Genomic DNA, 22,341 nt, shown 5'->3' on the forward strand with positions numbered 1-22,341 from the left:
TTAATAAAGAATCTAATTCGCAAGTCATCGACTTAATAGCCTTTTTTCAATAGCACTAAAGCTAAATACAACAGTCAGCCCTTAAGCAGACATTGTTCTACGACAAGACGGGTGTTGAACTATGTGTTGAGCTGTACGCTGAGCGGCTGGTTGAATTGTTGACTGGATGCGCGCTGGTTGTTGTTGCCCTTATCCTGCAAGTACAGAAATGTATCAGTTAAAGCAAATCCTAGACAAGCAGCAGCTTATAATTTACCATCCAGTAACCCAGTAGCCTAATAATCCAATAATCCAGTAATCGAGTAATCCAGCGATTCAACGTTCCAATAATTCAAAAATGAATGAGAAGCGGGGAATGTGAAAAGAAAGAGAGGAATTCGAAAAAAAAAGATTAATAAATAAATAAATGACCAAATGGCTTCACAAACAGTGTCAAGATCATAATATTTGCAGTGTTACATAACTTTTTCTTCAGTCTGTTCTAACCTTTTCTCTGATTTCTTTAGAAGCATCTAATCTTGTAATGAAATGAAGAAATATTTGTTAAGTAAAAGTCAAGGCCACATATTCTATGAGTGCTTGGCACTATTTAGAATTGTTTTATTTTAATCTCAGCAGTTGACTCGTTTGGATAATGACAGTCTGTGATTGTGCGTTGTGCCTAACACAATTGCCGTTGGCTTCACTCTGACTTCGGATGTGGTTAAAGGCTTTCTAGCCGCGCTTTTATTCTCAGATTTATTATATAAAAAAAATTTTAAGCTTCTATTATCCTTTATAGCTTTCAAAGCCGCGCACCGTGGATCAACTATGGAAAATATAAATGAACTCACTACAGAACAAATTCAAGAACTTCTCGATCTCAGCAAGCGACTCAAAGAACAGGAGATCAGAGACGAATCCATTGACCTCCAAGTCCTCCTAGAAGAAATCTTTGACGATTTGGAAACCACTTCCAAGACTGTACTCAGGAACAAACTCAAAAAGTCCGCTAAAGACACATACAAGTACGATGGAGGAAAATGGACACAATCAGGAACGGTCAACAAAGTCTACCTTCCCGAACTTAAGAAATACCAAGTGGATGCCGCTCAAACGACTACGGCCATTACCAAAGGAGCAGATCGCCTGCGCACAGCCGGCCGAGCAACAACAGAGATCTACCAAGAGTTCCAACATCTCATCGAGATTGGTGGTACAGAAGACGACATGCGTAACATCCTTGAACGGATCAGACGTCTTGCAGTGTACCAGTTTGGAACGGGGAAAGAGTTGGACAAGGATGCCAAGGATACCAAGGATCTCACCACGAAGGCACTTAGACTCCCCGAAAGCCTCAAATACCTCGAAGATGATGACGACGAAGGAAAAGATTACTTCTTCTCCTCCGAAGTCATTGAAAAAACCCAACAAACCAGATTTGAGGAATCAGTTATCAATCAAGCAAGCCAACGAAAATATGGTGGCTTTGGCAAGAACAAGTTCACTCGAGGAGGGCGACAACCCAATGGAAACAGAGGAAGTTTTTTTGGACGAGGAAGATCAAGAGATTGGCAACGGAGTCACACGACGCCAAGCCACGTTTCACAGATCGACAGACAACAGTCTCAACCCAGCAATTGAGCATAATTCCAACTCAATTGCCAACTATAGAAAAAATACAGAAAATCTTAGAAAAACAACAAAAAATACAGAAAATTCCAAAAAAAGTAACAGCGACACCCCATTACTCCATTCCAGAGGATGGGATACCTCCAGGGAGCAGACTCCAACAGTTTTTGCAAAACTGGAAGGAAGAGACAACACATACGTGGCCCTTATCCGTTATCCAAGAGGGTTACAAGATCCAGTTCAACTCGACACCAGTACCATGGACGACAAAGGAATTTCGCTTGTCAGGATTGGACCAGGCTGCAGTAGACAACGTAGTCGAATCCTTTTTGACTTCGAAGGTAATCGAACGCTCACCTACGCAAGACAACCGTTTCCTCTCACAGTTCTTTACAATCAAGAAACCGAACAAGATCCGACCAATTTTGGATTGCAGGAAGATCAACCAATTTATTCAGTGCAACCACTTCAAGATGGAAGGAGTACCTGCCTTGCGAGAAATTATAGAGCCGAACGATTTTTTGACAAAGATCGATCTAAAAGATGCTTACATCGTGGTACCAATTCACCCAGAATCTCGAAAATTTCTCTCATTTCTTCACAAGGGCACAGTTTACCAATACAAGTCTTTGGCGTTCGGTCTGAGTGTTGCCCCGAGGGTGTTTTCGAAATTAATGCGTCATGCGTTAGAGCCTTTGAGAGCAGCGGGTATCCGGCTAGTCTATTATCTGGACGATATCTGTGTACTAGCGAAACCCAAGGACGAAATGAGGATTCGCAGTCAAATGGTTTTACAGCAACTGACCAAATTGGGGTTTTTAATCAACTACGAGAAGAGCGATTTGGAACCCAAGCATACACAAGATTTTCTGGGATTCACATTCAACACCAAGACCATGAAGATCAGTGTACCGCAAGTAAAATTATCGAAATTAGCCACACGGATCAGACAATTACAGAAGAAGAAGACTGCATACTCATGCAGGTGGATTGCGAGTCTATTGGGCAAGATGACATCCATGATCCTAGCAATTGGAGAAGCTCTACTACATGCCAGATACCTTCAGCGGGACCTTGCAAAAAGTCTTCGTCAACAGTATCAGAATTGGGAAAAACCTTGCCAACTATCTCCAGAGAGCTGGAAGGAATTACAATGGTGGACGGAGAAGACAAGTCAACTCAATGGATTACCGATCACATTCTCTCAATCAGTGAAGGAACCAGAGGTGGAAATCTTTGTGGATGCCTCAGACACGGGATGGGGTGTAGCGTCTCCCCATGTAGAAACATCAGGGTTCTGGATACCACACGAAAAAGAACAGTCCATCAACGTGAGAGAGCTGAAGACGATTCTATTTGCACTCAAACTCCACGCAAGAGAGTACGGAGGGGCGGTGATCAAGATATTCTCAGACAATATCACAGCCCTCAAGTACGCAAGAAAGTCAGGAGGGACAGCCTCCCCGTGGCTACAAGAACTCGCGCTCGACATTCAAGAAGTCACAGCGAAACACAATATGCAGGTACAGTATCAGCATATACAAGGAATAAAGAACGTAAAAGCCGATCAGCTAAGTCGAAAGGAAAAGCCACTATACGAATGGAAGCTGCCAAGACGTTTTTTCAAGATGACCCAAGGAACATGGGGACCTCTACAACTGGATGCATTCGCTACTAGAGAGAATACGAGATTACCTCGGTTTTGGAGCCAAAATCCGGATCCACAAGCAGAAGCAACCAACGCCTGGAACCAACGCTGGATGAAAACAGGTTTGTATTTGCACCCACCTTGGAAGTTCATTCCAAAAGTATTAAGGAAGTTGAAAGCCGACCGAGTAAAGAAAGCGGTTCTTATCACGCCGAGTTGGAAGAGCCAATACTGGTGGCCAATGGTTCTACAACAAAGCCTGACGATGCCAATAACATTCAAGTTATGCAGGCAATGGTCCTTGACCGCATGGCTGTTATCAGGGCGTATCAAATAGAACAAGCACTACTGGATGAGAACACTATCAACTACCTTCAAGCTTCCAACAACAGCAACACTCACAAGAACTATGATATACAATGGAAGCGATGGGCTACATGGTGTGTTAACCAACAACCAAGTCAAGATCCTTTGGGATATAAGCCAATTAGAATAGTAGAGTTCTTGACACAACACAAAGAACTATCGATTCAGCAACTAAACTGTATGCAATCAGCAATTGCCTCAGCCTTCAAGGTCATTCATCCAGAAAAACCAGCTATTGCGTCTAACTTGTTCATTCTTCAATTCTTCCAAGCAAAACGAAGAAAGAGTTGTAGACTTCCCAATAGTAATCAAGAAATATATGACCTTCAGCCTATTATTACAATGATCATAGGTTGGGGCACAACTAACTCTCTCCCCTTGGACAAGCTTCAGCAGAAGACCTTACTTTTGGTGACAATGGCAACTATGTGGAGACCTCGCTCCAATATAGGCAAGCTACAATTTAGAGATGTCCATTTCCAGTATGACACCACAGGAACTCTGGTTGGTACAACAGTTATTGCAAGATCACCCAAAGAGATCGAAAGCAAGTCATCTAAACTAGGAGCTCTGAATAGTAAAGAGCTATGCCCTGTATACCATCTCTGGTATTTCTGTGAAAGCACCAAACACCTTCGATATCACCTGGCGGAAGACCATACACTGTTCTTGGGGAATATACTAGAGTCCAGCGATAAAATCAAGTCAATTTCACCTATTACTGTGGCCAACTGGATCAAACATCACTTACAACAAGCAGGAATTGATATGAAGAAGTTCAAGGCACATTCGCTTAGATCAGCAGCAAGTACATCAGCCATTTCCAAGGGAGCTTCAATTCATTCAGTTAAGATGCATGCAAATTGGAGCCTCAATAGCGACACTTTGGAAAAATACTACTACAAGCCAAGAGATCAACACCAGCGTGGGCATATCCTCACAACAAAGATTTTTGAAAACGCTACTGAAAACCGAACCACATCCGAAGTCGGAGTGAAGCCAACGGCAATTGTGTTAGGCACGACACACAATGGCAATGTTGGCGAAACGAAGACAGAGGATGTGGTGGCTACCCGCCCTTGGTACCGCCGATGGTTTACCTAATCCCACCCTTGCCACCAGGGTTTCAAAAATCAAGTTACAACTTTGAAAGATATAAAGGATAATAGAAGCTTAAAAATTTTTTTATATAATAAATCTGAGAATAAAAGCGCGGCTAGAAAGCCTTTAACCACATCCTCTGCCTTCGTTTTGCCAACATTGCCAATGAGGGATTGAACCTCCTGAAGATCATGTTGATCGGCAAGGAAAATCAAAAGGTCATCTGCATATGCTAGGACTTTGATTTCCGAAGGGACTGAAAGGCGGTTCTGTAAGGAAAAGCCCTCCATAACGTCGACCGAAGGAAAAGCAAAACCACGAATTCGTTGAGAATAAACAATGGATTTAACCAAGGGCTCCATTACTAAGTTGAACAAAAGAGGGCTGATGGGATCTCCTTGGCGTAAACCACGTCCTAGTTGTATAGGTGGCGAGAAGTACCCATTAACGTTGACTTTCATGGTTGTACCAAAGAAGAGAGAGCAAACAGCAGAGATAAAAACGGAGGGCAAACCAAAAGCCTGAAGGGCAGAGCGAAGATACACAGGATGCACTCGATCATAAGCTTTTTCTTGGTCGCACAGCAGACCAGCTTCCGAGGAGGACCGGAAAGAAGCTTGCTCTATAGCAATTTGTGTTAAAAGGCCATTGTCGGCAATAAATCTTCCTTGCATAAAACCAGTTTGAAAAGGGCAAATCAAAGGAGAAACGACCTCCCTTAAACGGTTGTTCAATAATCGGGTGAATATCTTTGCATCACAATTAATCAGTGTGATTGGTCTCCAATTTGAAAGATACCGTAAGTCACCTTTCTTCGGAAGAAGACATACAGATGTTTGAAGCCACGATACAGGAAAAATTGAGCGAGTCAAAGCATCGTTGTACACTTGGCCGACAAGTTGGGAATAGTCTGGGTGATTGAAGATTAACCGCAGGAAACCATACGAAAGACCATCAGAGCCAGGACTACTTTGTTTAGGAGCCCTCTTTGATTGCTCTAAGATATCATCCAGGTCAATTGAGCAAGACAGACTATCTTGCGCAGCCTGTGAAAGCTTGCAGTCCGTAGGAATATGCGCTAGCATGTTATCAATCGATGCATCACTTACCGGTTCAGCTGAAAACAAATGTTGGTAGGAATCACTTGAAATGCGCAAGAGATCATCCTGAGAGGAAGAAAATTCATCCCGGGAAGGGTCTCAAAGTTGAAGAATCGACCTTTGAGCGGATCTAACTGATGCAGATTTCTTAAGATATCCTGCTTCGGTTCCCCCATGTTCTCGCCAGGTTTTCTCTGCCTTGAGAGCCTTAATTTCAACAAGCTCATGCTGAAGAAAGGCAATCTGTCGTTCGACCCGTGGTAGATGCTCGACTAATATCCCTTCAGGCAATGAACTTTGAAGAATACGGTGACATTTCTTTTGTAAACGCTTAATCTGTTGGGAGCGCCAACTGACGTATGAGCGACCATATTTCCGAGTAAATTCTTTTACGCGAGCTTTGACCACGTCCCATAATATTTGCGAAGAGCGAGAATGCGCGATTTCTGAGTGGTAAAGCTCTGTTAGCATATTAGCAAGACGGCGACGGAAGTCCTTATGTCCCAGATATATCGGGTTGGCTCTCCAAGCGCCTGGACCGTGAGAATCAGCCAAGTCAAGCTTTAATTCAACTGCAAGGATAGCATGATCTGACCATTCAAGGTCGACAAAGTCAACTGTAGCATCGATGTAATTGGCGGATAAGGTAGTAGATAAATAGTCTACCGTTGATCTGGTAACTGCGCCTCTACGAAAAGTGGGGGTGTGTAAATCACGAAGATCAGACATAACGTTCTGGAAATGACTGCTGAGAAGTTGAATCCAATTTCGGTAGGAAGATGAAGATTGAGACGACTGTATTGTAAAGTTGAAATCGCCTGCAATCACAAGACGGTCAACACAAGACCTGTCATCATATGGATCCAATTGCTGAAACTGTAAGGGTCGTTCGAAAAATTCACGCCTTTCTCTTGTTAAATTCGCCGGAGCGTAAATAACAAGAATAAAGAAAGGCTTATAAAATCGTTTATGTACGTAACTGGAGCCAGAAGACATCTGGCATCCTCTGGGATAGGGATACGTGTAATTGAAAATGAAGGGTCAAAACAAACTAGACCACAATATTGAGTCCATAAGCTTTGATGACAAACAAACTGTTGATGTAGTAAATCAAAATGTGAGGAAGGGTTATCACTATTGTCCACTTCTTGCAGAGCAACAAATGTGGGATTATAGGATCGAATGTGTTGTATAAATTGTTTTTGTGTAGATGGTTTACTAACTTTGAAAAAACTATTGCCATTCAAAGATAGTAACTTGAATGCCTTGCGATTATTATATATCATAATAATAAGATTAAAGATTCAGATTGTCCGGAGCGTTCCGATTGCGACCGCTACGATGAACAGAAACACCTGGTGTAGAAGACTTGGAAACTGGTACTTTAGAGTCATTGTGGATTTCATTCATTTCTGTATCACTAGAGGGTGCTTCATCAGATTCTTCTAAACTCTCAGAAGACTGGTGGGCCTCATCCATTTCAGCATCAGAGTAAACCTCTGCAGTATCCGAGGGAGGATAAGACGATCGAGAGGTAGAAATGAGAGAATTATGGTCAATCCCTGCCGTAGATTGTCTAGAAGGCTCAACATTGACATATTTGGAATGCAAGTGCGAGGGATTATGTACAGGTAGATCAGATGCCTCAGTGATCTCTGAGTGTTGGTCCTGCACTATGATGATCTCTTGAGACTTAGGAGTAATTATCGAATCATCCTTTTCACCACTTGATATTTCTGACGTTGTGATCTCAGTGTCGCTTGAAGCAGGCTGAGTTGAAGAGGACGGGCGTGCTACAGAGCGACCATTACGGCGTCGCTTAGCAGTGGATGTGCGTTCAGGACAATCGGCCCGAACATGACCACGTTTGAGACAGAGGAAGCAGACACGTTTGCCGCTAGGGGATTTAGGGCAACTGGAAGCGATATGACCAGATTCATGACAATATTTACAATAGGTAGGCATACCATTCCAATAGGCCAAAATAAACATTTTGCCTGAACAAGAGGCGTCCGGATCAACCCAGGTAGTCACATGAGAGAGATCCAAAAAGGGGGCCTCATCTTGAGCAAGTGATTGCTTTGATACATCGAGGACTGCGTATCCAGAACTCAAGAAAGTGCCTGTGGCATTGTCCTTGACAACACCATAGTTACTGAGTGTGGCAGTTAAGCCAGCAAGAAGCTCTTTTGGTCTAAGCCAAGGTAAACGTTGAAGGCTCACTTTTTTTAGAATGGAGCCAGTTGCCATGGCGTGTGCAGGCTTAACGACCATCTTGCCTTTATCAAATTTCAAACCAGTATCAAAAGCATAGGAGCGATGTCTGTCAATACTGAAATTGACCTCCAAGTATCTGTTTGTTCCAGAACGATGAACTAATTGTCCAACAAAATCATCAAACTGATCAAAGGCCAGTTTGTAGAGATCCTTGTCGGATTCCTTGCGACAAGTAACGTCGAAAAATAAAGAACCAGGGGACTGAGATACTCCCCAGTAAACAGTTTCAATAACGATGGGATCCATGTCATCTGGATCATGAGATGTAGAAGATCGGGAGCTGAACTTTTCCGGAGGACAAGAGAGTAAACTTTCCTGAACTTTACTGCGATTGTTATGTACTCTAGAGTACAAAACAGGTTGGGACGGAATAGAACGTTGAGAGGATTTCATTTGAGGTGATGAAATAGCTTGAGTGCCACTTTTGTCAGGTGGCTTGATTTTGTTGAAGAGAGTTGTTTATACTGACATGTCTCTGATTCTTTTGTAGACTTGACGGTCACGTCTACGTCATCCATAGTTTGGATTTCTTTTAGCAGTTTTGTCTTTTTGTAAGTCTTTGGAGGCGAGTATTTTTCGCTTTCTTTCTGTAATTGTTCTTTAGAAGGTTTAATGCCTAATCTTCTCCAGTATTCACTGAACACCTCAGGATCAGTTAAGTTTTCGGATGGAATCCAGGAATCGTCATCCTTTGTATACTTCTTCCAGCGTACGAGATACTTTCTGTTACCTGGTTCGCCTCTGTGATCAATAATTGCTCCAATGACATATAGTTCATCTTCAGGTACTCTCCTTGAGAAATTGACTTTAATTCTTCGGGCGAATAATTCCTTGATATTAGAATGCCTTCTTCGTCTTTCAGTACATATGAACCACCTGTCGTTTTTCTTACAACACTGTATGGTCCTTGGTAGGCAGGTGTTAAGTTGTTATATCTATCCCTTACTCTAACCATAACATAACTTCTTTCTGGATAGTCAATAATCCAATGTTTCTTATCAGCAATACCTTTCTGTATATCAGTATATGCTTTAATGCGTTCAGCAATAGCTGGAAATATGATGTTAGACATATAGTCGATTCTATTCATCAATTCTTCGTGAGTCATAGACATTTCTTTGATTTCGCCTTTATCGTCGTAACGTTTAATATCATTCATCCTTCGTACGAACATGAGTGAAAAAAGAGTAGAGTTCAATCTCTTGGATACTTTGTTATTTAGCATCAATTGCACTGCAGGAACATAATAATGCCAATATCCACCATTATCCTCCACGATCTTTGCCAATACCTTTACTGTACTTTATACAAATTTCTCATTAAGATTTCTAGCTGAATGATAAGCTGTTATATACCGTTTATCAATCGTCATGAGCTTGATCATGCTATTGATCAGCTCATTCTTGAATTCAGTTCTATTATCTGAAATAGTAAAGTGCCTTGGATGCCCCAAGAGTGAGAATATCTTTATAAGTGCCATAGCTGCACATTTAACGGTTTTATGAACTAGCGGTTCTAAGATAACAAACCTTGTACATATATCAACTTCAATCAATAGGAACGTATATTACCCACCATTAGACTTAAATAGTATGGTCAGATCCATGGCGTAAGAATCACCAGGCATGTAGCTGTAAACAGGTTTCTGAGGATTATAGCCTCTTTTATGTACATTGTACTTTTGGCAAGTAGGGCATTGACTGACGTTCTGTACTGCATTTGCCAATAGAATCGGTCAATGCATGTCTAAGTTATGTATGTGCTTGACAATACGATCAGCACCAAAGCGACCAAACTTGTGTGCTTCATCTAGAATGTCTTTTTTATCCTTTTCTTCAGGAATGATATAACCCTTATCAGTGAATTTCTTCGGGTTTTGAATATAGAACACTTTTATGGTTTTCTTCTTTTCTTTTTCCTTGCCAAGCTTCTTTTTTTGTAATGCATGATTTTGAGAGTGTTGTATTTGAGTTTTGGATAAATTTAAACAAAGTAGAAAATACGATGAGACTGTGTTGTATCTTTATTCAAAATAAAATAGAGAGAAAAGGGATGATAGCACAAACTATAATTATATATTAAGAAGCTGAGGTATATAAACTGAGTTGACTATATTTGATTAAGATGTAACAGATGTTATAGTAACATTAGGTTCAGCTCTAGATGTTGTATTTAAGCACTGAATAGTAACGTGGGTACAACAAAGAGAGCTCATCACCCCCCCTCCAGTTCCATGATAGTTTGGAATATTCGAGATAGTTTATCACTAAGAATGTTGAGGATACCTGGAACGTACACGACGTCAAAGTCATAGCTCATTAATTTATTCATCCAGCTGATCATCATTGGATTTACAGTTTTTTGTGTGAACAGATATGTTAGGCTTTTGTGGTCAGTATGAACAGTGAAATGTCGTCCATACAAGAACTTGTGGAATTTCTTCAACGCAAATATAATTGCTAGGAGTTCACGTTTAGTGGTAGAATAATTACGCTCAGATGTAGATAATGAGCGAGCCATAAAACCATTATAGGTAATACACGTAGTCTGTTTACCACCGCCATTATTGATATCCTCTTGATATAGAGCAGCGCCAATGCCGTAGCTGGATGCATCAGTAATGACGTGTAAAGGTTTAGTAGTGTCAACAGGTTTAAGTACAATATTGCACACCAGGATGGATTTCATGGCTTCGAAGTGCGCCTTGAGTTTCTTGTTCCAAGTGATAGTTTTGGATTTTTCAAGATGACGTAGAGCGTCTAAAAGTGCAGTGAGATGTGCAGCCAGAGGTAGATGATCACGGAAATAGTTGATCAATCCTAGAAAGCGTTGGATCTGTTTTCCCGTTGTAGGTTTTGGATATTCTTGCAAATAGCTCAATTTTCTGAGATCAAGAAAACGCCCCTTCTCAGATATGCAGAAACCAAGTAAGTAGGTAGAACGCATTCCGATATGACACTTGTCAGGATTAAGGATTAAACCAGCTTTTGTGAGAGCCTGTATGACTCTTTTCACATGACTAAAGTGTTCTTCAACAAAATGACTAAAGATACATACATCATCAACAAAGTGTCTAAAAAATGACTTCATGTCTTTAAGGACAACATCCATCACACGAGAGAATTTGCTTGTCAGTGTTTTAATTCCAAATGGAGCACCAACATGATGATAATGTGCACCTCTGTGTGTAAACGTTGTCATGTGTTGATCCACATCATTAATTTTAAAACGGTTGATAAGACTAATTCTTATATGAATGGGAAAATAGAAGAGGCTCGAATCTTCTAGTGTTTTCGCAAGTAATGACTAATTTCTATACAAAAGCAAGAGCTCCCCTTTTATTTTAAAGCTGTTTTGCTAGATACAAAGGTAAGAGACAAAAGCTAGTAATAATAAGAAGAATAAAAAAGGACAATAAGTCAGTGAGGCTGAAATATATATGGCGTCTTTATTTACGATGAATAAAACAATAGTATTTATACTTTTTAACATCTACAATCAACAATAATGATAATTGGATATCGTGGGCGTACCTATAAGCGTCCAGCTACAATGGGAATAACTGGGAAGAACCTAACTAGTATTAACTATTGGTTCGATGTATGTTCGAGGTGCCTTGTTGATGAGGTGATACATGATCTGATAATGTCTTATCGAATAAGGAACCGTTGATCTGGAAGTTAGAGCACAGACATTTAATTAAGCATTGTAAAGAGTAAGCTCATATATGATATGTCATATATGGAAGAACTCCTAACCGAGTAACGATTACTACAAATATCTATTGATAATGCTGTGATGGCACAACCTATTTGTTGTGGTGCAGGATACAGGCTTGAAAGATATTTGTAGTCGTCACCTTTCGTATATACTCAGTTCGCACCCACATTTAGCTGTCCTTCTTTCCACTTAAATATTATCAACTGATCCTTTGCTGCTTTCCACATATAGGGACATAAATGTCACATAACTTCATGAGAGTAAAGTATACCAAGAGGAAAGAAGGACACAGAAGACAACACCTGTCTCCTTGGACTCTTCAGATGGGACTGTGTACATGTGGCTGTTAATCTTTTGTAAACATTGACATCCTCTTTGGAAAGTCGTCAATTCAATATCCTGACTGAATGAACATATTGAATTGTTCAGTTGGATTTTGAGAGACAATACTGTGGTGTATTAGTGCACTTTAGTTTCAATAAAGCTGCAGTTTGATTCTTTCCTAAGCCAGAGTAAGCATCCTATCGCTTTTACTCAAGAGCTAGCACAAGGACTTTTCTCAAAGAGACGTAAATAGCTAAAATTGTCTTTGTAAAACAATACAAGATCTGTTTGAGGTAGACTGACATACACATACTCTTATTCTTATGGTTTATCTCTCACAGAACACACTTGGTAACATTGTATCTATCAACTGTGTCACAATATAACTAATAGTTTTCTAAAGTTGATTATTTTATGTTCATGTAGAATAATTCACTAAAGAATGTAATAGCCTTGTATTTATTGCGCATCAGTTACAGCATCTGCATCCAACTCCATGCTCGATGACATATCACCATTAGTTTCATTCGGCTGTGTTAGTTTCGTTCGTTCTTGTTGCTGTGTCTCTGGTTTGATGATATCAGCACTTTCACCTACTATAATACGCTCCTCAATCTGATCTTCAGGTACAGAGAATTGACGATTGGTTGTATCTGGTTTGCTAATAAGGACCTTGTTCTTGGGATTTTCTTTTGTATGCTTGTAAAGGCAGTTTGGTCTTGTACAAGCTCCATCATATTTACACTATACTTCATATTAGAATGCTAATAGAGCATACACAAATGACTTACAATAATCTCAGCAAAAGGGTTAGGATCCTTTGGATGAAGGAAGTGGCAACTTGGCCTAGTACAATCATCGCCATTCTTGCAAGGGACTGGTACACGTTGTCCATATGAGTGACTTTGCATATAATATGCTTGCTGAGGGATAGGGTGAATATAAGGACATACAGGATTATTACAGTAAGGGAAAAACTTGCATGGGTATGGTAGTTTAGCTGGAAACTGTGGTTGAATCATTGTAGCTGGCTTTTTATGTGTTTCTGGGTGAATAAACATACACTCGTTGGGCTTATTTGGGCAGTTTGGAAAGTCCCTAAGTAATGCTTGTTGGTAAGCTGACATCATCACTATATAACTTTTTCGCTTACGGGCAAACTGTGGTAGGATGGAAAAAAGGGCAATCCTCTCCATTTTTACAAGTAGGCCAGTATTTGCACCTCTGACTTTTAGTATCTTCTTCCTTTGGAGCTGGTACATCATTGACTGTATCTAGACGATTGACTGTACCTAGACGATCAAAGACGGATAGACGAGCTACGATCATTAATACCATATGACAACAAATTATCTGTCATTTACCACACTTACCCTCTTTGGTAGATGATGAGCCTCCTAATCTAGAAAATACATCGTTTGACCTGCTTTCTTCGTTTTTATGGCGATCATCACGAAGCATTGTACGTGATCTCTTAGGATCAGGCGAAGGTGATCGTGAGCGTTCACGACGACGTTCCTGAGTGAAACGTTCTCTTGAAGATCTCTCGGGTGTTAGATTAAGTGCGCTTCCGATAGCCTTTGAGAAAATACGACTATCTTTGTTTAATTTGATTGATTTTGAGGGGGCATTCTGGTCTACCGCTACATCTTTGTCTGAGGCCTCCGCAGCAGGTTGAACATCTGTCTCTTGTTGAGATTCGGATATGATCTTTTCATTCCCTGTATCTTTTGGCACCTCAGGCTGTGCAATTGTCTTGGTAGGTTCTGTAGGTTTCTGTATTTCTGGATTCTCTAATGCTCTTTTACGATCATAAAACCATTGAGTTACATTTGGATCTACATTAAACAGCTCAGTAAGATTTGGTATATTGCACGTTCTTTTTTGCTCACCATAGTCAGATCCAACTACTACAAAGCATAAATGAGTTAGTATTATGTGATGAGTAAGCGCTAATGTAACTTACAGGACTGAAGTTCGTTGCTCAACTCTTCTGGATTTTTTCCAACCCGCATTAGGCCAACAATGAAATCTGAAAGAGTGTTGTCTTTTTATCTAATTAGAATCACGCTTTAACATCCTTCCCTTTTTTTACCTGTCGCGTCAACATATTCATAAGTCACAAGCTTGTTATGGATTTCGTTCTAAATTTATATATTAGAACAAGTTTATTGAGAGATGAGTGAGGATTTTTAAGTAAAATAATACCTTTAATTGTGTCCAAATGTCTGGAGTCATTATCAGTTTTTCTTCTGTCGAAAAAAGAGAGAAAAGAAACGAAAAAAGTTTTGGGAACAAAATAAAGAAAGCTGAAAGTGACTGCGTGTTTAAAAGGCGCAGAACAATGTTACCAAATTTGGTTATGGCTAAACTTTAATACTTGATGACAATCAAGTCCAATAATAAAAGGGTAAAGTACAGGCGAATATATGAAATAGAAGGATGTATGTGTATTAATTAGTCAAGAACAAAGGAACATTAAAGCGTAGGCAATAATATAGACAAGACTGATTTTATTCCTTACAAGTGATTACATTGTTGAATAATAGCGAAGGATAACTAGAAGACTAATGAATAAAAAACAATTCATTATTCATTTTATACTTACCGAGGCGTTAAGAAATGTACTGTCGTTATAGACAGAGCATTAAATCCAGGGAACACCGCTAGTCTTTTGAAGGGGGAGAGCTTTCGTTGTCGTGTTTTGATTTGTAAACAAAGATACCATATATATTTAATGCACTGTTCACATCGCGATTCCAAACCGTACCACAAGATTCACCCTTGAGGACAGAGTGTACTCTTCGCTTTGATCCAGTAATGGAGATATTATTTAATTGTTTGGGTTTGCACTTGTTACAGATCTGGCTCGTTAAATATTCGTCAACCGAAACAAATTCGGTTCCCTCATTAGATTGTTTGCATTTTCGTTTGATTTCTTCAATACTACGTCTAGTAGGTGCAGCTCGTTTGCCTCTCATACTTGAACAAAAAGAACCATTTCCGAACGCAATGATTCGCTTCTGTTGAGAGGAGGAATGGAGATCAGCAGAAGGTAGAGGCACATGTTTGCTTTTGTTTGGATTTTGGTTTTTAGCGCCAACTGTACTTGATGTGCCATACTTTTTGCTGTTGTCAAAGGGCCTTTTAACAATTTCTTGAGTTCCTTTTTGCTTGTTGATATAAGTCTTGAACTTTAGCTTTTTAGACCTATGCCATATACAGCGTTATTAAAATACGTACCATGTAAGAGAGCGACAACCACTTACCTTAATATTAGTAGTTATGGATTATTTGATAATTTTGCAGACGTGTAGAGGCAGTTAGTAAAAAAGAGGTCAAGCTTGCAGTTTTTAAAGTAGGTAATTCACTAACATACTTGAACTCGTCTAAATGGCATTCTTGGTGTTTTTTTTTTTTTTTCGTCTTCTTGTAGCAAGATTATAACCACATAAATGATAGTATTCTACAATACATTCATTTCTTAATTATCAAGTCTCATTTAGACAAAAGTTTCAAGAGTATTGGAAAACAATGAATGACTCTTATTGTCGATCTCAAAGACAAAGAAATACAAATGATAATAAAGAGAAACATGAAACTACATTTTGAGCACAACTGTGATACACAGATTTTCACTCTTCAGCTTGTCATTCTTTTACGTTATTTGAGTAATGAGTACTCTCTCTTATGATGAGCAATTTAACACAAGTTCACTGCAAAATACATGTGCTGTTACTCATTAACAATGCTTATCAGCATTTTTGATCCCCCAGAGCCAACTTGATAATGTATATATACAATATATGTACTTGTTCATCATATAAAATAAATACTGGTACACGAAAAAAAAAAGACCAGAAAAACAACCAATTCTATCAATAACGCGTACAAACAAGTGCTCACAAACAATAAATCTTCAGTTACACAGATCTGCTGTCATTGTTTTGTCTTTGCAGGGATTGCCAAAATAATCTTAAAGTCGTATCTAGGTGAACATGCAGCTGTGTTTTTCTCGTTTCTTTCGTCTTTTTAAAATTATGATTGTTGCTGTCAAATTGGGTGGTGCAGCTATTACCAACAAGAAGAATGTTTGTGAGTATGGACAATCCCTAAACAATCTTTTAGATCAGGTTGAACAAGCCTACCGCGTCTTACAGGCACAGGGTCATCAACTCATTCTCATTCATGGTGCTGGTAGTTTTGGTCATCCTCAAGCAAAACAGTATCAATTGAAAGCAGGCTGGGAAACATCACTACCTGATGATAACTATCGAAAGGGGTTTAGTCATATTAGAGCTTGCTTACAACAATTGAACACGACCATTATTACAAAACTGGAAGAACGTGATGTGCCTGTCCTGGCCATTACTCCCATTGACTACATCACAACTTGGGACGGTGCTGAAGAAACGCCCACAGAAAGATTCAGTCAAGGCCTAGTCACGCGCACCAAACAGTATTTGGACTTAGGTTTCGTCCCTGTTCTACATGGTGACGCCGTTTTAGACGAAATGAGAGGATGCACCATTCTATCAGGGGATGTCATTCTGTATCACCTTTCAAAATGTCTGCCTATTGCTCGTTGTATATTCGTCACAGATGTTGACGGCATTTATAAAGCAGATCCCAAACTGAAGCAAGAACCCGAATCTTTTGAAATTGTGCCTCGTATACAAGTGACAAAAGAGCTACAAAACATCGAGACAGCTCAGTTGGCAGTGGCTGATGTGACTGGGGGTATGCAAGGAAAAATAAAGTGGGCTAAAAAGATTGTCTTGGACTGCAGAACGGATGTAGTAATCTGCCGAGCGGGCACCAAAGAAGTGATAACTATGATGACCATGCAAGACACGTTTACAAATAAAATGACCTTGTTTACTTTATTTTAATACAGATAAATAGTCCCGTACAATCGCTAGTGTCGGCTTTTGTTTATATACGTCTAATAAACGTTCAGTGGCCAATAGGTTCAATTCCTGTTTGTTCTGCAGCATTGTTGTGCACTAGAATCGATTGAGTAACACGTTGGCGTTTTTCTTTTGTGAACTTACCAAATGTAAGCCATAGAGAGCTCTGACATGATCCGTACACAGTTCGAGTACTTTACAGTAATACTTTAATGCCATTTCATATTGATTCATTGTATAACAAATTTCAGCATATTTCAAATAAAAGATATGATTTGAAGGTTGAAGGAGGATCATTTCTTGGCAGCAAAAGGCAGCTTGCTCGTACATGTACTTGGATGCATATGTCTCACATAATTCGAGCCATGCTTCACAGTCATCATAATAAGTATCTAAATATGCTGTCAATGCCTCCATCAGTTCATGGTCTTTACGCCTCGCCTTTAACAGTGCGATTTGACGCTTTGAAGCAAGCAAGTTGGTCTCATCTTCTTTCAAGATGCTATCATAAACTTCTTGTGCCTCATCCAATAAACCTTGAGCTTCATATCGCATGCCCAACAATCGACGGAATCGAAGTGACTTTTCAGTGAATCGATGCTTGAGTTAAAAAAAACAAACAACTTACATTGGCAAGTGTAAAGTTTTGAGCATCAAGGGCTGCTATAGCTGCTTGTTCATAAAAGGGCCAAACTGGTAATGATAATAATGAGTACATGTAAATACGTGTTTTATCAAATATACCTTGATCTCCTAATGTTGAAATATAATTGTCGTCAATTATTCTCTGAGCCAAACTAACTACTCTCTCACAACAGCGTTCGTTTGTGGTTCTTAGTTCTTGAAGTTCATTTATAGCCTCTGCATGGTTGAACCGAGTCATCTACGAAAAAAAGCCGTTCTGTTCAGCTGACATTCATTTTGCCACATTAACTCAAATCATTGGCTACTTGTTTTTTCTTTTCAATTAAAATATGAGAAAAATTGATACCGACAAAATAACAGATGTAAGGATATTCTGCATACAAAGGACTAATTATATTTAATTTTTTGGTTTTTTAGATGATGATGCTAGTGAGGATGGTAAAAAGCAAGACGGCAAGACAGGGCGGGCAGAAGGATAGTTTGAAACAGTAAGGGATCGAGGAGTATGATGGATGATGTGGAGCGTGTCTTCCATGATGACTTTTCCCAATGCAGCCAGCTGCAATAAAGGAATCATGCATGTAATATAATCGTCACTGCTGGATGGGTATGGTATTTCATTTAGGCGTCGAATTCTTGTAACATATCCCATTGGGGAATCCATGTCCATGAGTCTGATTTCTTCATCTTCAAGTTGAATGAACGCAGTGAGCATTGATTTATCGAATTTGAATGGCCATTTTTTTTTATGAAAGTACTTACTATTGATGTTATAGCCTACAATGTGGATATCATCAAGCTTGACTGTCGTCTTTTTTACAATGTTCATCAACATATCTTTCATAACAAAGGGCATTTTCATTCTGCTGTCATGCCATGCTTTAGTTTGGCAGGGAACACCACTAATCTCCAGACATCCAAGTTCAACATTGCCTGAGACATATATTGTATCCATTTTGTGACCCATTTTGACGTTGCTAAGTTGTTCTACAGCTGATAATTTTCGTTTGCTGTTCTTAGCCAAGGAATTCGCAACACTGCTTTTTTCTTTGCTAAATGCCGACAATAAAACATTGCATTTTTGAGCAAATTATTCATTACGTATCGTCATTTAACTTACCTGATTGCGCGGATGTTAGAGCCATCGAAGATGGTGTTAATAAACCCCCAAAGTCGATATAATTTGTCTGTTTCAGAGTATGAATGGATACTATCACCGTCATTTTTAAGAAACAGGTACGAAGTATTCGAGAGGGTTAGGGAAAGCCAAGCCATCATTGGTTCCGTCACTGGATCATGTTCCAAAGAATTTCCAAATCTATATGCGTCCATTGGTGTATCCTATCACGTCGTCAAAGAAAAGAAAAAGCGAAAGTAAGCACGATGATCTGCTGTCGTTTTTTGCTCAACCACTCACCAATTGTGCAATATATTCCAATTGAGTCGTCAAATCTTGAGGCAATGATCGAAGCACAGGTTTGCCATATTCATGTAATTCAGTCAATTCATCTTCAGAAAAAATGTCATTCCAGTGATTGTCATCCAAATCCAGAATGAGAGACTGACAAGGACTAAGAAAAAAAAAAAAAAAGAACAATCAATGAATAAAGATCAAATAATGTGTCTCCTCTTCTAAGCACGTCTTTCTCAATGACTCACTGATGGTATACACATTCAAGAGCAAATCGTTTCATTTTTTCCTCGACTGATTCAGGGTCAACATTGTCCTTGGCAGCTTGATCGCAGGTTGCTTTCAAATACCAAAATTTGGCGGGATCCAAGGCGCTGAACATTTTCTTGATATTTGCTTTGTCTTCCTCTGTCAATAAACGTTTCAAGGTGGATGAAGAAGAGGTGGAGGATGTGGTATTGCTGGTGGTATTGCTATTATCGTGATCATTATTATTATTGTTGCTGGCTTTTTCGTGAATTCGTTTAACAACAGGTTCCCAGCATGTATTTTCTTTTAGCTGTGCAAAGACAGTAAGTGGCTGTTGTCAACTTTCCTTTTATTTTTCTTTTTCCAAACTTACAAGAACAACATTCGTTAGTTTCGCCGACTGAAAAAAACGTTTTGTCCATGAGCTTTTAATCATATCAGTTGTTGCCGATTGATCTGTTTCTTCCACGATGTAGTCTGCCAGTTGATCAATAACATCTTGCATGTGTATTTCATCTGTATTTTCGGCAAGTTTGAGAAGTACAGGACATATCACTAATTCATAAATGTTTCGCGTGCTTTTAGTTTTTTTTTTTTGCCATTTATTCTTACAACAAAGCAGTACCTTCTTTATAAAGAGGATTAATGTCAGATTCGGACGTTGACATGGTGGCAACAAAAAAAAAAAAAAAAAAAATTTTTTTTTTTTGGAAAACACTACGCACACGCGAAAATACACGCGAAAATACACGCGAAAATACACGCGAAAATACACGCGAAAATACACGCGAAAATACACGCGAAAAAAAAATTATTGTGACGCATATATAATTGTTTTTTTTTGCATATATACCAATACTATCATTCTTTGAAGAAAAAAAGCAAAAGAAAAGACTGACCACAAAATACGTTATTCTTATAGATGCATCATGCCTAATTCTCATTGGCCGTGATATATTCATGGGATAATCTTGTTTTTTATAAAATGAAACTATTTTTAATGATGAACTCTCAACATAATAAAGAAATTATTACAGACTCATCGATACATGCTTCTCTTATACTTCAGTATTGTACATAGTTTTGTATGTAGGCATGGTTTGTCTAGTGTTATAAATTAGACATAATAAATGATAAATTATGCAATAAAGCTTGAACAGCAGCACTTATGTGGGCAAGGTTTATTTTAGATCTTATGAAGAATTACATCATAAGGAATAAATATGACTTAGAAATGATTAATAAACTTTATAGTCTTTGCAGTAAAGCATTTATGTTCCAATGTTGACAGTAAAGCTGCATTGAGACAAGTTGAGAACCAGTTAATACAATAAGACAAGATGAAGCTCCACGATGATATAGCAATAGAACAGGGGTAGAAACTTACCGTTTATTACATTAAAAGCTTAAATAAGGTTCCTCGAAATAAATTCCCTCCTGTTTGTGCCTAGACTTCAGGTCTCAGATCAACAATTGGTCAGGTACAAATCTAAGTGCCGTCTAAAAGAAGAACTCTAAGAAGCCGTCTACGACTCAAGGAATGTTATTTTATAAATAGCATAACCCTGTTTTTTCTTATATACACGCGAAAACGCTATGAACACTGTAATAATCAGTGAATAAGCAGTTTTAATTTAGAAACGATTTAGATTATAAGAAGACGGGATTGTAATAACCTTACTATCAAAATTAGAAATAAAAGCACATAAGAGATACTTTGAGACATTTTTATTCTCTGAATAGATAATAAGAAAAAAAAAAGAATCAATTTCTCTTTTGAGAACAAGGAATTGAAGTCGCTTTAAATACCTGTTGTAGCTGATCGATGCATGAAAGCTGAGACGAAATGGCAAGGGCTTCGGTTTCCTTTTTGATACAAGCTACAGTTCTTGACCCTTGATCAAATCCATATCTAATCTACTCTTGACATCATTTTATGCAAAGACTCTAACGCATGAAGATCGCGGCATTCCTTATTGCTTAATTCAATACTGCTTCATAGATAAGCCTTGTCCGGATGAGCGTGCTGTTTTAGCTTTACTGCATAATTTCTCATATACTATGTCTTGCTTACAACAGGAATGAGCCATTGTCAACTAATTGCATATTAGATATGACGTATCATCAGCTACTACAAATTATAGATACTATGAGTCGGTGTTGTGGGCTTAATGCCGTGTATTATGTTAGTACGTAAGATGACTTTGGCTTGTATACGAAATATATTAATTATATTGATTCAAAGGGTGTATAATCTTCTTTGATATGAACGTAGAAATACGACAAACACCCCACTTTGTGGCTCGTTGAAACGGTCTTATGTTCGCACGAGAGTTAAGCGAGAAACGAAGGAACGATTTGACTTGCACAAGCATGGATTATACAAAGATATACATACAAAATACTTTCTTTTAAAGTGAATGCTAAAGTAACTTGAAATTTATAAATAAAATGAGCATTACACAGATTTTGAAAGAATTCTTAGTAATTATAATCCTTTTCCTCCGCCTAACTGTTGGCTCGATTCATTGGATTGTATTCAATTGGTTGCGGGTGTATATAATAGATCTGTATCTGTATACTTTGAGACAGCTGTATCCGCCATTTTGACCCGAGTCACCTGAGTCCTTTAGACCAGACATGGCACCTGACAGTTTGAAAAGAAATATAAAGTTAATTCGGCCAAGATTGCTACCATTATATGAGTCATCCTTTATAAAAAACGGTATGAAAGACAGTGATGTTTTATACAAATAAATGAAACCTTCTGTTTGGTGTACCCATAGTGTTTTCGCATGCATTTTCGCATGTGCATAGTGTTTCCCTTTTTTTTGCCTCCAAAATAAATAAGCCACATGGGTTATAACAGGTTTTTTTTTATTGTCCGTCCGCGTAAGTGTTAATCTCGTAATGTTTTGTGGTGAAGAGGGTTTTTTTATTGTCATTACTTGATGACTTTGCCGGTTCCGTCCGCGTAAG

The 22,341-nt window shown here is 38.9% G+C and overlaps 11 protein-coding genes across 11 annotated transcripts; 2 read left to right on the forward strand and 9 right to left on the reverse strand.

Moving 5' to 3' along the window:
• Positions 1–810: 810 nt before the first annotated feature.
• Positions 811–1,623, forward strand: RHIMIDRAFT_313120 (uncharacterized protein; the record flags this gene model as incomplete). Its single annotated transcript, XM_023614849.1, has 1 exon — positions 811–1,623. One exon carries the CDS (start codon positions 811–813, stop codon positions 1,621–1,623), a length of 813 nt encoding a protein of 270 aa, XP_023466860.1.
• Positions 1,624–4,823: 3,200 nt separating this feature from the next.
• On the reverse strand, positions 4,824–5,143 carry RHIMIDRAFT_281494 (uncharacterized protein; the record flags this gene model as incomplete). Its single annotated transcript, XM_023613004.1, has 1 exon — positions 4,824–5,143. A coding segment is annotated over exon 1 (173 nt), but the record flags the coding sequence as incomplete, so codon positions are not given.
• Positions 5,144–5,695: 552 nt separating this feature from the next.
• On the reverse strand, positions 5,696–6,881 carry RHIMIDRAFT_129447 (uncharacterized protein). Its single transcript, XM_023605520.1, has one exon. The coding sequence runs from the start codon at positions 6,820–6,822 to the stop codon at positions 5,926–5,928; it is 897 nt and encodes a 298-aa protein (XP_023466862.1). The 5' UTR covers positions 6,823–6,881; the 3' UTR covers positions 5,696–5,925.
• Positions 6,882–6,943: 62 nt separating this feature from the next.
• On the reverse strand, positions 6,944–8,648 carry RHIMIDRAFT_129451 (uncharacterized protein). The gene has a single exon (XM_023605522.1). It carries the CDS (start codon positions 8,494–8,496, stop codon positions 7,123–7,125), a length of 1,374 nt encoding a protein of 457 aa, XP_023466863.1. The 5' UTR covers positions 8,497–8,648; the 3' UTR covers positions 6,944–7,122.
• Position 8,649: 1 nt separating this feature from the next.
• Positions 8,650–9,407, reverse strand: RHIMIDRAFT_129450 (uncharacterized protein). The gene has a single exon (XM_023605521.1). It carries the CDS (start codon positions 9,326–9,328, stop codon positions 8,759–8,761), a length of 570 nt encoding a protein of 189 aa, XP_023466864.1. The 5' UTR covers positions 9,329–9,407; the 3' UTR covers positions 8,650–8,758.
• A 3,199-nt stretch (positions 9,408–12,606) lies between these two features.
• Positions 12,607–14,385, reverse strand: RHIMIDRAFT_251231 (uncharacterized protein; the record flags this gene model as incomplete). The annotated part of the gene is made up of 8 exons (XM_023610808.1): positions 12,607–12,891; positions 12,939–13,070; positions 13,101–13,245; positions 13,301–13,466; positions 13,521–14,054; positions 14,114–14,179; positions 14,243–14,291; positions 14,356–14,385. The coding sequence occupies 8 exons, from the start codon at positions 14,383–14,385 to the stop codon at positions 12,607–12,609; spliced, it is 1,407 nt and encodes a 468-aa protein (XP_023466865.1).
• A 428-nt stretch (positions 14,386–14,813) lies between these two features.
• On the reverse strand, positions 14,814–15,547 carry RHIMIDRAFT_306149 (uncharacterized protein; the record flags this gene model as incomplete). Its single annotated transcript, XM_023614490.1, has 3 exons — positions 14,814–15,357; positions 15,391–15,416; positions 15,527–15,547. 3 exons carry the CDS (start codon positions 15,545–15,547, stop codon positions 14,814–14,816), a joined length of 591 nt encoding a protein of 196 aa, XP_023466866.1.
• Positions 15,548–16,187: 640 nt separating this feature from the next.
• On the forward strand, positions 16,188–17,039 carry RHIMIDRAFT_237181 (carbamate kinase-like protein; the record flags this gene model as incomplete). The annotated part of the gene is made up of 1 exon (XM_023608709.1): positions 16,188–17,039. One exon carries the CDS (start codon positions 16,188–16,190, stop codon positions 17,037–17,039), a length of 852 nt encoding a protein of 283 aa, XP_023466867.1.
• A 114-nt stretch (positions 17,040–17,153) lies between these two features.
• RHIMIDRAFT_226259 (protein prenylyltransferase) lies at positions 17,154–18,060 on the reverse strand (the record flags this gene model as incomplete). The annotated part of the gene is made up of 3 exons (XM_023607564.1): positions 17,802–18,060; positions 17,686–17,750; positions 17,154–17,657 (listed from the first exon to the last, which is right to left on the reverse strand). Exons 1-3 carry the CDS (start codon positions 17,938–17,940, stop codon positions 17,154–17,156), a joined length of 708 nt encoding a protein of 235 aa, XP_023466868.1. The 5' UTR covers positions 17,941–18,060.
• Positions 17,682–18,741, reverse strand: RHIMIDRAFT_129542 (uncharacterized protein). Its single transcript, XM_023605523.1, has 3 exons — positions 18,465–18,741; positions 17,802–18,389; positions 17,682–17,750 (listed from the first exon to the last, which is right to left on the reverse strand). Exons 1-2 carry the CDS (start codon positions 18,667–18,669, stop codon positions 18,100–18,102), a joined length of 495 nt encoding a protein of 164 aa, XP_023466869.1. The 5' UTR covers positions 18,670–18,741; the 3' UTR covers positions 17,682–17,750; positions 17,802–18,099.
• Positions 18,742–19,281: 540 nt separating this feature from the next.
• On the reverse strand, positions 19,282–20,059 carry RHIMIDRAFT_281515 (uncharacterized protein). The gene is made up of 3 exons (XM_023613005.1): positions 19,988–20,059; positions 19,736–19,917; positions 19,282–19,672 (listed from the first exon to the last, which is right to left on the reverse strand). Exons 1-3 carry the CDS (start codon positions 20,028–20,030, stop codon positions 19,358–19,360), a joined length of 540 nt encoding a protein of 179 aa, XP_023466870.1. The 5' UTR covers positions 20,031–20,059; the 3' UTR covers positions 19,282–19,357.
• Positions 20,060–22,341: the final 2,282 nt, after the last annotated feature.

Source organism: Rhizopus microsporus, assembly GCF_002708625.1.
Source record: "Rhizopus microsporus ATCC 52813 unplaced genomic scaffold scaffold_7, whole genome shotgun sequence".
Taxonomy (NCBI): Eukaryota; Fungi; Mucoromycota; class Mucoromycetes; order Mucorales; family Rhizopodaceae; genus Rhizopus; species Rhizopus microsporus.